This window comes from Oncorhynchus mykiss, chromosome 5 (assembly GCF_057628025.1).
Source record: "Oncorhynchus mykiss isolate SJ-2025 chromosome 5, ASM5762802v1, whole genome shotgun sequence".
NCBI classification, from domain to species: Eukaryota; Metazoa; Chordata; class Actinopteri; order Salmoniformes; family Salmonidae; genus Oncorhynchus; species Oncorhynchus mykiss.
Window position 1 is genome coordinate 59,081,169 of NC_143026.1, and position 17,149 is coordinate 59,098,317.

Sequence of the window (17,149 nt, forward strand, 5' to 3'; positions counted from 1 at the left end):
ATTGAAATTAATTCATTAGGCCCTAATCTATGGATTTCACATGACACTGCGCAGGGGTGCAGCCATGGGTGGGCCTGGGAGGGCATAGATAGGTCCACCCACATGGCAGCTAGGCCCACCCACTGGGGAGCCAGGCCCAGCCAATCAGAATGCGTTTTCCCCCACAAAAAGGCTTTATTACAGATAGAAATACAGACAGGAAGCACCCTGTCTGTCTGTCTGTCTGTCTGTCTGTCTGACTTGCTCTCTTTTTCTCTTGCTCAAAGCCATACTGTAACTCCACACCTCTACGTGAACACACCCACATGCAGGCATGCACACGCACACACACACAGTCTTGTATAACTAACCTTGTGGGGACACAATTCAGTCCCATTAAAAATCCTATTTTCCCTAACCTCGAATCCTAACAGGTACCCTAACCCTAATCCTAACCTTAACCTCAAAACCTAACCTTAACCCTATACCTAACCATAGATCCTAACCTTAACACTAATTATAACTTAACCCTGAACCCCCTAGAAAAAGCATTTGACCTTGTGGGGACTAACACACACACACACACACACACACACACACACACACACACACACACACACACACACACACACACACACACACACACACACACACACATTCAAACTGTAGACGGGATTCATATCATGTATTAATACTCTGTATGTTAATTTCCAACTTATTTAAAATGTAACGTGAATGTAAATCCCTTGACTTGAATCGCATCCACTTAGGAATGGGCTGAAATCAGCTCAATGCAGAATGATGGATTTGCATAATTTCCCCTTGGCCGATGGGTTAATTTAGGGGACTGGTTCATAGGAACCCAATCTCTTTCAAAAGCAGGAAAATGTGGGTAAAGGTTATTTTTGCAGCAATGAAAGAGCCTCATGCCACGCCAGTGTATCCAGCATAGAATAATATCACTATTCATGAATTCAACCCCAGGCAGGAAAAATCCATCTAACCCAACTATCTCATGACCCAACCATCTTACTCTTATCAATAAGCTGGTTTGTCTCTCTCTCTCTCTTTCTCTCTCTCTCTCTCTTTCTCTCTCTCTCCCTTTCTCTGAGAAAAAAACATGATGTATTTACAGTACCAGTCAAAAGTTTGGACACACCTTCTCATTCCAGGGTTTTTCATTAATTTTTTACTATTTTCTACATTGTAGAATAATAGTGAAGACATCAAAACTATGAAATAACACATATGGAATCATGAAGTAGCCAAAGAAGTGGTAAACAAATCCAAATATATTTTATATTTGAGATTTTTCAAAGTAGCCACCCTTTGCCTTGATGAAAGCTTTGCACACTCTTGGCATTCGCTCAACCAGCTTCATGAGGTATGTACCTGGAATGCATTTCAATGAACAGGTGTGCCTTGTTAAAAGTTAATTTGTGGAATTTCTTTCCTTCTTAATGTGTTTGAGCCAATCAGTTGTGTTGTGACAAGGGTGGTATACAGAAGATAACCCTATTTGGTAAAAGACCAAGTCCATATTAAGACAAGAACAGCTCAAATAAGCAAAGAGAAACAACAGTCCATCATTACTTTAAGACATGAAGGTCAGTCAATCAGGAACATTTCAAGAACTTTTAAAGTTTCTTTAAGTGCAGTCGCAAAAATCATCAAGAGCTATGATGATTTGTCTTTCACCAGGACAATGACCCAACACACCTCCAGGCTGTGTAAGGGCTATTTGACAAGAAGGAGAGTGATGGAGTGCTGCATCAATGACCTGGCCTCCACAATCACCCGACCTCAAACCAACTGAGATGGTTTGGGATGAGTTGGACCGCAGAGTGAAGGAAAAGCAGACAACAAGTGCTCAGCATATGTGCAAACTCCTTCAAGAATGTTGGGAAAAGCATACCAGGTGAAGCTGGTTGAGATAATTGCAAAGCTGTCATCAAGGCAAAGGGTGGCTACTTTGAAGAATCTAAAATTGAAAATATATTTTGATTTGTTTAACACTTTTTTGGTTACTACATGACTACAAGGCGATCTGTTTCACAATCCTCTCTACTCTACCGCTCTCCCCCCTCTCACCTTCCCTCCTCTCTCCTCTCCCTTTCACTCTCTCTCTTATCCAGCTCTCCTGCGTATGCTCTCCCTGCCTCTCCCCTGGTGGGCTCTATGATTGGGTGACATCATCACCTGTTCACGCCCTTCCACACACACGCACACCGTCGCCCCCCGTCGGAAGCAAGAGGACAAAGCCACAGCAGCTCCCACACATGTACCCTGTGTTTGATCCATTGTTCTGGGGGAGCACAATGCCCCATGAATAAACACACACGTATATGTGCATAAACGTAAACACACACACACACACACACACACACACACACACACACACACACACACACACACACACACACACACACACACACACACACACACACACAGAGAGAGAGATGTGCACACAAGACATGCATACTGACAGGCACACACACACATACGGTACACACACTCTCACACCAACTGGGCATTTCACTCATTTGTAAAATATCAGGTGCACAGAACTAGCCACCAGCAGTTAGCTTCACCTTATTACATTTTACTGCAAATGAAACATGATCAGACAAGCAATGTTGTATAATAATAGCTACTCAATATCCTTTTCATATTTCTAAACGGACTCTACTGGGAAATATAATAAAACAGCTGTTGTACTGAAACTACATTTGCAGAATAATTATAACAATAACAGACAAGCTGCATATTGCGGTGTTGAGTCCCAAACTGACATCCTTTACTGTTCTACTACCTCCTGTGACCATCATACACTCATAGAAAAAAAGGGTTCCAAAATGGTTCTTCGGCTGTCCCCATAGGAGCACCCTTTTTGGTTCCGGGTAAAAACCCTTTTTTGGTTCCAGGTAGAACCATTTTGGGTTCCATTTTGGGTTCCGTGTAGAACCCTCTGTGTAAAGAACCCTCTGTGTAAACATGGAACCAACAAGAGTTCTTCAAAGGTTTCTCTTATGGGGACAGCCAGAGAACCCTTTTAGGTTCTAGACAGCATCTTTTTTTTCTAAGAGGGTAGCGGGGGCCATTTCTATTTTGATTACTCAACTCAGGAAATGTACTGAAATTCAATTAAGAAATCTAAATAACCTTTATAGACAATAACAGCACAGTACCAATTGACGAGTTGGATTGCAGTACATTTCCTGGATTGATTGTGTTGGGAGGGCATTAACCTATTGCAGCCCTGTTGTCCACCCCAAGGACAAATAGCCTATAATATCTACATACCTGCACCAATCAAAAATAAACAGAAATAAAACAACAATGTCTGCTGAGTGACAGTGAGGTGAAAAAGCTGAATGCAACTGGTCTGTATTCACCCACCATTCAGCTTCCTGCCTCTCCCTCGCTCTCTCCCCTCTTGTTTCTACTTCTACATTTGTGTCTCTCGCTCTCTCATCTCTGTTTCTCTTTCTTTCTCTCTCTTTCTATCCCCTACCCATTCTCTCCCTCTCATCTCTCTCCCCCTCTGTTTCTCTTGTTATATCACCTGCCCCCATCTCTTTCTCTCTCTACCTCCTGCTCTCTTTCCCTCTTTCTCCCTCTTTCTCTCTCTCTCTCTCTGTCCAGTGTGTCTGCTGACTAGACAGTTGAGCTGCATGGAAACTGCTAATGAGTCCAGTTTTTGGATCTTATCTCCCTCTGGCTGGCCGGCTCTCTCTCTCTGCTTGCATTGGGCTAGCTGTATCCGCCTTACCGATAACTATGGATGTATCCCAAAAGGCACCCTATTCCCTATAAAGTGCACTACTTTTGACCAGAGCGCTACTGTATGTGCCCTGGTCAAAAGTAGTGCACTATATGTAAGGAATAGGTTGCCATTTGGGGCACATCCTATGTGGAGACTTGATCACTCACTATCTATTGATCCTCAATCCATCCATGGACCAACAGAGGAAATAGAAGAGTAACAGACTCCAATATGGAGATTGCACTTATAAACATTTTATTATATTTACTAGCCATTTTACTCTTGTTGTTTTCAAAAGGTGAGTCATAATTGAAGTGAAGGGTAATTGAAAATCGATTAAAGCTTGTTTTAGAGGCCACAAGTATTCGAAACGGAATAAAAGCCAAAAGCCATGTAACCAAAAACAACAACGCCAAATTCACTTTCCACAATACAAGAATGCAGCTAGCTGAAAGTAAATCAGGGAAAGACAATGCACTGCATACTTAGCAGGGGAAGTGTGCTTTTTTTCTTGCCCCAAAACAGGATGTCTTTCAAAGCCAAACTTTTTAGGGTTTTTTTTCAGAGGGATTCTTCTTCTTTTGCTGTCTGAGCATAGGGCCTCCTCTGTCCAGCCATGTGCTTTCAGGACCCTTGAACACACACACACGCATGCACATGCGCACACACGCACACATTAACACACACACACACACATCCTTTACTGATGTCCAGCGCAGGAGTTCAATTCTACCAGCCCCAGCCAAGTCCTTCTAGGTCCCTGCTGTGCTCATTCCATAGAGAGGGCCCCTCTACTCCTCTAGACTTCAGGACTTGGTGCCCAGTTCCTTGCACAACCACTGCCAAGCCTCACTGGCACGGTTAAGTACCCCCCTAAAAACTGATTTGTCAATGCAGCACTCATAAATAAACATTATATTAAAAGAAAAGGGTGTAGGAAACCATCATACTCAAGCCACCGTACCACTCCTTGGAAATTGTGGGAAGGTACGATTTTAGTTTCTCATTGGTTCTGGGAACGAAGCCATCATTTTCCTGTCCGGTTAAACTGAATGTTTTTTTAAACGTTCTGAGAACGGAAGTGAACATTTTGCCTGTTCTGGGAACTTTTTTTAGGTTGCATGGAGGTTCTGAGAGTGTTTTTATTATGGTTCCCTGAAAGTTTTCCTGGGAGGTTTTTATTAACGTTATGAGAACTGACATTTTACGTTATTTGAAGGTAATTAAAATGGCAAAATAGCGTTCTGAAAACATTCTCTATATGCCGTAAATGTTTTGAATGAAATGTAAAGGTTATTTGGAGTTTTTTTTTTATTATAACTTCCTGAAAACTTTTTCTGAATGTTTTAATAACACTGCTAGCTTAGTTTAACTGTTAACACCAAGCACAGATAGGACACATGGAAATTCATTTACTTAGACATTAATCATGCAAACACATGTATTTTTAATTGTGGCACAGCGTCAGTGGTCTTCTGTTCTCTATCCATGGAAGTTGTCCGCTGGGCCACCAGGATGGGGCTAGCCTGCTATGTTTTTAAAACTCATACAACGCTGTTTATTTTAGACTATTCAAACAGACCCCCAATTTTTTTTATTTTTCTTGCGTTGTTGGTTGTAGGTGCGCTTGACTCAGCAGCCCGAGCAAAGTGTTCCAATGTTGAACCATTTAATGTGTCTGAAGGTAGAACTCTGCCTACCCGGTAGGCCCAGAGTGCAAATGATCTATTACCAGCGTAATCATATACCTATTTTTATATATATATAACTTCTAAACGGTCTGAGAATAACAACACTGGCAGGGCAATTCAAGCATAGCCAATATGCAGTGATAATGTATTGGGCCTATAGCCTACTGCATAAGCCTCATTGCTACATAACTGTTTTGAATTGGTTAATGTTGCATAGGCTTATGTTTTTTTAAGTTGTGGTAGATCTCTGCTTGCATTTTGACTCAGAAAGTAATCTTGACTCAGAAAAGGTTGGTGACCATTGAGATGGAGGATAGAGAGAGTTTTTTGGACAGTGAGAATGGAATGTATTTGTTTTTAAATAACATTCTTAGAACGTCCTTTGAATGTTACTAATGTTTTCTTGTCTTTTTTGGAAAGTTTTCTTAATGTTCTGAGAACACGACTTTAAATAGAATCATGAAGAAACCTGTAGGAAACGTTATGCCGAAGTACTGAAATTCGCACAGACGAATGTTGTTTCTTAACATTCTCTGAACTATTTGAGAACATTCCCAATGTCAAACCAGTTGAAGAACGTTCATAGAACATGACCAAAAATCTAATTAAATGTAACCATGTTTGAACTTTTAGGAAATGTTCTGTCAAAGTAATGAAATACCAAGAAAATCACTTTTTTTGTCAAGTTCCTTACATGTGCTCAGAATGTTCCAAAACTGTCCTGCACCATTCCCAGATAGTTGTGGGAAGGTTGTATGCAAAACAACCATAGGACAACCACACACAAATGTCTGAGATGAAAGTGATATAAGAGATAGCGATTCGGACGGCTAAGACATTTTCCAAATTCTCTGAGGGGTTGCCGTGACAACGTTGGCACTACTGCACTCTTCAAAGTGAAAAATATTTGTACTTTCCAACACTCCTGCACCCAATCCTGTTGTACTGTGAAACCAAAATAACTGTACCCAACAGCTGGATGCTCAGTGTCCCATCCACCCCTCAGTGTTCCCCCAGTGTCCCATCCTGTCCTCCTTCTTACCTTGAGGTGAGAGAGCTGTCTCCTGTCATCTTCCAGCTGCCTCTTCTTATTCTCAATCTCTGTCTGCCTCTTCCTCTTCTCCTGTTGAAGTATAGGAAAAACACAGTCAGTATGTGAGGAGAAGACATTAAATGCAAACCAACAGTAAATAGCACGGATGGATGGATTATGGAACCCTGAAGGTTCCTAAGTAAGTTGTAGCAAAGTGCTAGCAACAACATGAGTGAGTTTGATTCCTGCATGGGCCAAATATAGAGAGATAAGCTTTACCAGACCATTTCCCCCTACTAAGTACAGAGGAAACCATATACACTCTCCTCCTAAAGAGCTCTTAACTGCAACAATTACAGATGTAAATGTGCCATGTCATTGACTATCAAGCTTGGGGCCCTGAGTCTGAACCCCGCCCTGTGCAACTGGGTCCTAGACTTCCTGAAGGGCCATCCCCTGGTGGTGAAGTTAGGAAACAACACCTCCACTTCGCTGATCCTCAACACAGGGAACCCACAAGGGTGCGTGCTCAGCCCCCTCCGGTACTACCTGTTCACCCATGACTGCATGGCCACGAACATATCGAACTCAATCATCAAGTTTGCTGACGACACAACAGTGGTAGGCCTGATTACCAACAATGACGAGACAGCCTACAAGGAGGAGGGTGAGGGCCCTGGCGGAGTGGTGCCAGGAAAATAACCTCTCCCTCAACGTCAACAAAACAAAGGAGCTGATCGTGGACTTTAGGAAACACAAGAGGGAGCACGCCCCTATCCACATTGATGGGACCGCAGCGGAGAAAGTGAAAAGCTTCAAGTTCCCTCAGCATACACATCACTGACAGTGATGAGCCCCTCCTTCAGGCTTGTCATTTGGATATGAGTTGTACGAAAGGACATTCTAGGCTGAACTTCGTATTGCGCTAATAGGATGTCAAATCTAAATCAACATGTGCTCTATGTTGAGAATAGAGAAGGTTTTATAGAAATGGTTGATTTGAGGTTATAGGAACACATGGCATGACATAACTTTAACCTCTCTTATGCCCTAACACGACTTGTACTTCATATTCAACCTCCCAAAAATGGATGCACGCACATGAACACATGCATGCAAACACACACACAGACACAATGGGCAGTGCATTTCTCATTGTGACAGGGTATTATGTTTAAAAGGTCTGGCCATACTGGGCATGACTTCCTCTCTGTCCTGCCTCTCAGAGACGCCAGCTCCACAGAAATACAATACACAACCCTGCCAACTAGAGTGCAATCCGAGAGAATCCACTCGCCCCTAAACCCAGGCCTTTGTCGGGGCATAGTGGTAGGGGCTAGGGGTTGATTTGGGATTGTTCTCTCTCTATGCTGAAAATAGCAATCACCCTAGTCGGCTGAGTGCATGCCACATCCCTCTGTTTATCAAGGAAAAAGGTTCACTTCACTATCTGTGGCCCTATAAGAAGACCTGCAGATCACACACACACACACACACACACACACACACACACACACACACACACAGTCGCCTGGCTCCAACATGGTACATGGGAGAGAGAGTATATCTGCCACATCAGCAAAAGATTCATCTGAAAGCAGTGGACTGTGGTGAAGAAGAGAGAATGATATGACCTGTCCCAACAATAGAAGGGGAAACCAAGGGCACAAGGAAGATGGCTGGCCCAGTGGCGCAGTTGGTTAAAGCACATAGCTCACAACACTACAGCTGTGGGTTTGATTCCCACGTGGGAAGAATAACTGTATTAAGTTGCTTTAGACTTTATCATTATTATGGATGGGAAATGTATTGGAAGTGAGTGTTATTAGCGTTGACACTTGTGTTATTTACAGCGTCCATTTAAACTGTGCAGTCTGCAGCACTGGCCTTGGCTAAGTCTTTCTGTAAGTTTTGCCCATGCAGCATTATTGAAAAGGGATAGAATTAAATTGAAAGACTGAGAGGAGAGACAAATTGAGAGGGAGATGGAGAAATAGAGAGGTACGGCAGAGAAAAGAAATGAAGCAAAATCTTTAAAGATCGATCGATTGATGTGTGTGTGTGTGTGTGTGTGTGTGTGTGTGTGTGTGTGTGTGTGTGTGTGTGTGTGTGTGTGTGTGTGTGTGTGTGTGCAGATCGATTGGTGCATTAGAGACTGCATTACCCCTCTCTGTGGCTTACTAAAACCAAAAGACCAAAGAACAAAATGGAGGGAAGTTTGAGTGTATGTGTGGTAGGATGTGTGTGTATGTGTGAGAGGGTCGTGTGTGTGTATGTGTGATTGAGTGTGTGTGCGTGCGTGCAATAAAGATATAGAAAGAGAGGAAGGAGAGAGAGAGTAGAGAGAGGGGAGGGAGAGAGTAGAGAGAGGGGAGAGAGAGTAGAGAGAGGGGAGGGAGAGAGTAGAGAGAGGGGAGAGAGAGAGAGAGTAGAGAGGGGAGGGAGAGAGAGAGTAGAGAGAGGGGAGAGAGAGAGAGAGAGAGAGAGTAGAGAGAGGGGAGAGAGAGAGTCGAGAGAGGGGAGAGAGAGAGAGGGTCGAGAGAGGGGAGAGAGAGTAGAGAGAGGGGAGAGAGAGGGGAGAGAGAGAGGAGAGAGTCGAGAGAGGGGAGAGAGAGAGTAGAGAGAGGGGAGAGAGAGAGAGTAGAGAGAGGGGAGAGAGAGAGTCGAGAGAGGGGAGAGCGAGAGAGTAGAGAGATGGGAGAGAGAGAGGGGAGAGAGAGAGTCGAGAGAGGGGAGAAAGAGAGTAGAGAGAGGGAAGAGAGAGAGTAGAGAGATGGGAGAGAGAGAGGGGAGAGAGAGAGGGGAGAGAGGGGAGAGAGAGAGTCGAGAGAGGGGAGAGAGAGAGTCGAGAGAGGAGAGAGAGAGAGTCGAGAGAGGGGAGAGAGAGAGTCGAGAGAGGAGAGAGAGAGTAGAGAGAGGGGAGAGAGAGAGTTGGGGGTGTCTTCAGAGGAAGACGCTGAAAGCCATGGGCTTAGGGATCAAAAGGTTTTATTTCTCCTTCCCCGTCGGTTGGCATTAATGATTAAAGCCACTAAAAAGGATACGCTCGTGGAACGCTTCGAGACGGAAATTAAAGTGGAGCAGGAAATCTCCCGTCAAACCCATCAAACCAAAACCAGTCCATCTACTACTGTATATAAACATATTAATTGCAATCGTTTCGCTGCTCAGTAATGTCGGAGTGCGCTGTGTACATTATACTGTATAGTAAGTGTTTTGGCCATGAGAGTGTAACGGTTGTGAACCACATATGGCAGGAGGATCTCATCACTTACCGCTATAGCCTGGAGTCTCTCCTGCTGTGACAGCCCCTCAGACATCCTGCCAGAGAGAGGGGTGGGGGGGAGTGGGGGGGGGGGGGGGCGGAGAGAGAGAGAGAGAGCGCTAGTTAACTTGTTTAACAAAAAACCCACAAGACAATTGGCCGTGAAGACATCATTCTAAGAAATAGCCAGCCTTACAGGTTTGTGGTCTTGGATACCATGGGTCTCTTTGCATTTAAAACATAATGAGATGTATGGGAAAGGCCAGGTTGCATTCCTTAAACCCCTGGTTACCTTAATTACAAACTATTAACTTAATTTCACAAACAGGCATGAACGATCATCGCCCACCCTCTCCTTCTCTCTCCGTCGGATTCAAACACACAGAGGTAACCCAATGTTGCAAAAGCATTCGTTCAAATGAATACCAGACAGTAAAGTAAGACCTAATAAATTGAAAGAAGAAGGACATCATGATACACACACTGCAGAAAGGATAGGGAGGAGGTATTTGGGATGTATTCATTTTTTCACTGCATGTGACAAATAAAATGTGAAACTTGAAACGCGCGCACACACACATACACAGAGAGAGCGAGCGAGAGAGAGAGAAATCTGGATTTCATCCTCCCGTCCCATTGACAGTTGTAATATCTAATACCTGCCTGTCAAGCATTTTACTAGAGAGGAAACATATGTATGCGTCGATGCTTTCATACCTGAGGAATTCAGAGCATGTGTAGATCAGCTTTCATACACACATTCTTTCCTGGATAGACTCCTAGTCATACTGTATATGCAATACTGTATGTGTATGGTTCATTGCTGGACTAGAGCTGAATTAGGTCCGTTCAATTAGTTCACATCACTGACCCCCCGAATAAAAAGCAAATACTATAGCAAAGAAAGTAACTGCTCGTGCATAGGACTCAATGGGTGGAATGAAGCCCAGAAAATGACGACCACACAAATCGCTGATTCATTGGCAACAGCACGACTTATCACAACCCACACAAGTTCTTTGACTTAAGAAAAGCATAAAAATACATATGACCAACACCTTAAAGGAAGTATTGACTTATAAAATAGATACCACGGATAATTCTGTAGAACGTCCCCCTCACACGTTCTCATTTTGATATCTTTGTGGGGAAATAAGGATGCGCATGAACAGTCACCAATCACCACACGAGGTAATTCCATTTATCTCATGAAACAGGAAGAAAGAAATTGGAACCAGGGTCATTGAACAAAGAAAATACTGATGTCGGGCGATAATATGCTGCAGGCCTATTGTTGACAATGTTTCTCAAGCGCCTGCTTGGCTAATTGATTCCAGATATTCAGGCCACAAAAATGTGCGGCCACATATTCACACAGTCAAACACAATAAAACACATTAACACACAGTGAATGTCATATGGTCCCACTTTACATGAAGTGCCCCAAAAAAAACTACGTACAGTATTTACCTGGTACTGTAGCTACATATGTAGATAGGTATAGTGTATTTACAGTGTAAGTAAGCTACAACTGTTGTCCAGTTTGCAGTTTGTGTTATTAGACACATTTGAATCCTTATACACATTATATTTGTAACTAAACTCAAATGAATGGTGGCCAAGTCTACCCTTACATCAGAACAATTGTTAAAGACTGCCAAACCATACAGTGTTTATATCACACCAGGGCTATTTCACCAGAGCTAAGTCAGGATTGGTCCTCTCTCTGGCCAGTTTGAGTTTGGCCCTGGATTAATTTGGCTCCTCCAGGTTCCAGAGGATTGATCTGCCGTGCATACGGTGCAGCAGCACTTGTCTCTACGCTCCAGTTGAGAGGTCTGTGTAAGAATGCCAGAAGGACAGCCTCTCCTTGATCTTTCAACCCCAGAGAACGTGTAACAAAAGGACAATCTAGCCTCAAGCAACAATGGCCAGTAGCTTAGTGGTAGCTTAGTAGAATAGGCAAGGACCAAGTTGAGTGAGTGCATGACTCAAGAGCCCTCGTCTAAAAGAGCAATCGACATCCGTAGCAATCCATTGTCACTCTGGGTTTCGTGGGCTAGCCAAGATGACCGACACCGGAATTACATAATTAGATAAATAACAGTAAGACAAGTTGAGCGTGAAAAAGGGCGAGAGACAAGCTGAGGCTCAAGCTGGCTCAATATCATATTTTTTCACGCTAGTTTTCTTTTGAGGGGGAGGTTGAAAATGATGGAATTCTTTCCTGGAGGAGACTGCAGGGGAACAGTGTCAAGAGAGAGAGAGAGCATCCAGCGAGAACGCAGGATGCAAGGCTGCCAATGTTTCCCCTTGCTTTCTCCACAGGCAGGTTGCAAAATCCCCCCGAAAAACTGCTAGACTTCCAATACCAAAATATGACATCAAGACATAATTTGTTATGAAGTCACAGTAGGGGAAACCTCAAGCTGCACACAGTGTCTCTCTCTCTCTCTCTCTCTCTACAACAGGGACAGTGACTCTTCATGTGAACTTACAATGCCTCACACAGCGTAATGACTGACCGCACGTCTCCTGGAAGGTCACAAGACAGACAGCCCGTCTGAGATGCCTCAGAGCTCTGTATCAGAGCATGCTCCGATGGGAGAAGAGAGGGAGAGGAGAGGTATGCATCCCACCCAGACACCACCACCACTACCAGCACCCCTAGTACCATTCCATCCCAGACTGGGAGTGTGCTGGTCGGGAACGGGCCCCCCTCTGATAGCCCTGTTTGAAAGATGAGACACACGGCATGCCATGAGGGAACGCAGGAATGCCTGGCCTGCGCTACAGCCCTACCCCGCCGGCCCCAACAACCCCTGCCACCCCAACATGTGTTTCCCATCCCCCAGGACCACCCCCTATATAACACACACCACCTGTAAAAATACCATGCGTTTTTTTGGGGCTCCTAAGTGAAATATATTTGGCTGCTTGGCTTACAGTGGAGAATGGTGTGAGAAGCTGAAGGGGTAAGCAGAGAAAGCGGAGAGCGGGTGGTTATAATTCACAACTAGGGTCTCAAGGTGAAACAGCAGAACTCAGCCTTGGACCATATCTACCAGACATTTTCATTCGCGTAGACACTATGTCCCGGGGGCAGAATGCTATTAACGCGGCTTATGTTCAATGCTTACGCTAGGCTAATGCTAATGCTATGTGTGGCTGTGACTGCTGGGTCCGAGTATGCAGAATTCAGCAGAGCTGCATCATGTATGGGCTATTGTCTGGGGGAAATGCCTGCTTGCTGCTGTGTGCCCAGTCAGCAGCTTTGGGCTGACAGGTCGGAGAGAGAGGGAGAGGGAGAGGACAGGACAAAGCCATGTGCTGGCCACCATCGCTGCTGACTAATCTGAATGCTACCTATAGCACCCTCTAGGACACTGCATAAACGATGCTAGCATACACAGCGACACGTGCTTTATGCCTCAGCCCCAGCCACAGCTAGGCCAAATCCAAATCTGTATAAGTAAAGGCTATCTACCAATAAGTAAAGGCTATCCACCAATAAGTAAAGGCTATTCACCAATAATGCTATCTAAATGGCGCCGGAGCAGAATGCAGATGTTTTATGTGTCCCCAACCGATTGTGTTTTTTTGTTTGTTTATCTGCATTGTTCGTAACTTATTTTTTTACTAATTTTGTACATGATGTTGCTGCTACCGTTTCTTATGACCGAAAATAACTTTTAGACATCAGGACTGCAATTACTCACCAAGGACTAGCAGAATCCTTTTTCTTCTTTCACGACTCTGACGAGCCGGAGGCGGAGGATATAGGGCTCCTTCGGGAACACGCCCCGAGCCCCGTGATCTGAGTTCAAAGGCGATCTAATAAACCCCCACTTCCCTCGATTCTGCTAGCAAATGTGCAATCTTTGGACAATAAAATCGACAAGTTACGAAAAGATTAAACTACCAATGGGACATTAAAAACTGTAACATCTTCTGCTTATGGCTGAACGACGACAACATCAACATAAAGCTGGCTGGTTATACGATGTACCGGCAGGATAGGACAGCGGGACAGGACAGGACATTTTTTTTAATTTTTGTCAACAACAGCTGGTGCACGATATCTAAGGAAGTCTCAAGCTATTGCTCGCCTGAGGTAGAGTTTCTCATGATAAGCTGTAGACCACACTACCTACCGAGAGAGTTTTCATCTGTATTCTTTGTAGCTGTTTACATAACACCACAGTCAGATGCTGGCACTAAGACAGCATTGAATGAGCTGTATTCCACCATAAGCAAACAAGAAAACGCTCACCCAGAGGCGGTGCTCCTAGTAGCCGGGGACTGTAATGCAGCGAAACTTAAATCAGTTTTAGCAAATTTCTATCAGCATGTTAAATGCGCAACCAGAGGGAAAATAACTCTGGACCACCTTTACTCCATACACAGAGACTCTTACAAAGCTCTCCCTCGCCCTCCATTTGGCAAATCTGACCATAATTCCATCCTCCTGATTCCTGCTTACAAGCAAAAATTAAAGCAGGAAACACCAGGTACTAGATCAATAAAAAAGTGGTCAGATGAAGCAGATGCTAAGCTACAGGACTGTTTTGCTATCACAGACTGGAACATGTTCCGGGATTCCTCCAATGGCATTGAGGAGTACACCACATCTGTCATTGGCTTCATCAATAAGTGCATAGATGATGTCATCCCCACAGTGACTGTATGTACATACCCCAACCAGAAGCCATGGATTACAGACAGCATCCATTTTCAAGGAGTGGGACTCTAACCCGGAAGCTTATAAGAAATCCCGCTATGCCCTCCGACGAACCATCAAACAGAGAAAGCATCAATACAGGACTAAGATCGAGTCGTACTACACCGGCTCTGACTCTCGTCGGATGTGGCAGGGCTTGCAAACTATTACAGACCACAAAGGGAAGCACAGCCGAGAGCTGCCCAGTGACACGAGCCTGCCAGATGAGCTAAACTACTTCTATGCTCGCTTTGAGGCAAATAACACTGCACCAGCTGTACCGGAAGACTGTGTGATCACTGACATTTTCAACGTTTCCCTGTCCGAGTCTGTAATACCAACATGTTTCAAGCAGACCACCACAGTACCTGTGCCCAATAACACTAAGGTAACCTGCCTAAATGACTATCGACCCATAGCACTCATGTCTGCAGCCATGAAGTGTTTTGAAAGACTGGTCATGGCTCACATCAACACCATCATCCCAGAAACCCTAGATCCACACCAATTTCTACACCACCCAAACAGATCTACAGATGATGCAGTCTCTATTGCACTCCACAATACCCTTTCCCACCTGGACAAAAGGAACACCTATGTGAGAACGCTATTCATTGACTACAGCTCAGTGTTCAACATCATAGTGCCCTCAAGGCTCATCACTAAGCTAAGGACCCTGGGACTAAACACCTCCCTTCTGCAACTGGATCCTGGAATTCCTGACTAGCCGCCTCCAGGTGGTAAGGGAAGGTAACAACATATCCACCACGCTGATCCTCAACACAGGGGCCCCTCAGGGGTGCGTGCTCAGTCCCCTCCTGTACTCCCTGTTCACTCATGACTGCACGGCAAGGCACGACTCCAACACCATCATTAAATTTGCCGATGACATAACAGTGGTAGGCCTGATCACCGACAACAACGAGGCACCGGGTGGTGTCAGGACAACAACCTCTCCCTCAACGTGATCAAGACAAAGGACATGATTGTGGACCACAGGAAAAGGAGGAACGAGCACTCCCCCATTCTCATCGACGGGGCTGCAGTGGAGCAGGTTGAAAGCTTCAAGTTCCTTGGTGTCCACATCACCAACAAACTAACATGATCCAAGCACACTAAGATAGCCGTGAAGCGGGCACGACAAAACCTGTTCCCTCTCAGGAGACTGAAAATATTTGGCATGGGTCCTCAGATCCTCAAAAGGTTCTACAGCTGCACCATCGAGATCATCCTGACTGGTTGCATCACTGTCTGATTTGGCAACTGCTCGGACTCTGACCACAAGGCACTACAGAGGGTAGTGTGAACTGCCCAGTACATCACATCACTACTGATGTACTGGGGCCAAGCTTCCTGCCATCCAGGACCTCTATACCAGGCGGTGTCAGAGGAAGGCCATAAAAATTGTCAAAGACTCCAGCCACCCTAGTCATAGACTGTTCTCTCATGCTACTGCACGGCAAGCGGTACCGGAGCGCCAAGTCTTGGTCCAAAAGGCTTCTAAACAGCTTCTACCTCCAAGCCATAAGACTCCTGAACATCTAGTCTACCCAGACTATTTGCATTGCCCCCCCACCCCCTTAACTCTACCTACATGTACATACTACCTCAAATAACCGGTGCCCCTCTGTATATATATATATTTTTTTTTTTACTGCGGCTCTTTAACTACTTGTTCATTTTATCTCTTATTCTTATCTGTATTTTTTTGAAACTGCACTGTTGGTTAGGGGTAAGTAAGCATTTCACTATTGTACTCGGCGCATTTGATTTGATTTGATATCTACCAATAAGTAAAGGCTATCCACCAATAAGTAAAGGCTATTCACCAATAAGTAAAGGCTATTCACCAATAAGTAAAGGCTATCTACCAATAAGTAAAGGCTATCCAACAATAAGTAAAGGCTATTCACCAATAAGTAAAGGCTATCCACCAATAAGTAAATGCTATCTACCAATAAGTAAATGCTATCCACCAATAAGTAAAGGCTATCCACCAATGAGTAAAGGCTATTTACCAATAAGTAAAGGCTATCTACCAATAAGTAAAGGCTATCCACCAATAAGTAAAGGCTATTCACCAATAAGTAAAGGCTATCCACCAATAAGTAAATGCTATATACCAATAAGTAAAGGCTATTTACCAATAAGTAAATGCTATCTACCAATAAGTAAAGGCTATCCACCAATAAGTAAAGGCTATCCACCAATAAGTAAAGGCTATTTACCAATAAGTAAAGGCTATCCACCAATAAGTAAAGGCTATCCACCAATGAGTAAAGGCTATTTACCAATAAGTAAAGGCTATCTACCAATAAGTAAAGGCTATCCACCAATAAGTAAAGGCTATTCACCAATAAGTAAAGGCTATCCACCAATAAGTAAATGCTATATACCAATAAGTAAAGGCTATTTACCAATAAGTAAATGCTATCTACCAATAAGTAAAGGCTATCCACCAATAAGTAAAGGCTATCCACCAATAAGTAAAGGCTATTTACCAATAAGTAAAGGCTATCCACCAATAAGTAAAGGCTATCCACCAATAAGTAAAGGCTATTCACCAATAAGTAAAGGCTATTTACCAATAAGTAAAGGCTATCCACCAATAAGTAAATGCTATCCACCAATAAGTAAAGGCTATCCACCAATAAGTAAAGGCTATTCACCAATAAGTAAAGGCTATTTACCAATA

The 17,149-nt window shown here is 44.0% G+C and overlaps 1 protein-coding gene across 8 annotated transcripts in view; it reads right to left on the minus strand.

Annotated features, from left to right (window-relative positions):
- LOC110524123 (paralemmin-1) overlaps window positions 1-17,149 on the minus strand; it is a 70,875-nt gene that overhangs the window by 21,218 nt on the left and 32,508 nt on the right. For all 8 annotated transcript variants that reach the window (XM_036977942.2, XM_090235344.1, XM_036977941.2 and 5 more), the window contains exons 2-3: window positions 9,745-9,790; window positions 6,479-6,559 (exon numbers count right to left, since the gene is read on the minus strand). In XM_036977942.2, the coding sequence (XP_036833837.2) occupies window positions 6,479-6,559; window positions 9,745-9,790 (127 nt within the window). The remainder of the gene's footprint in view (window positions 1-6,478; window positions 6,560-9,744; window positions 9,791-17,149) is intronic.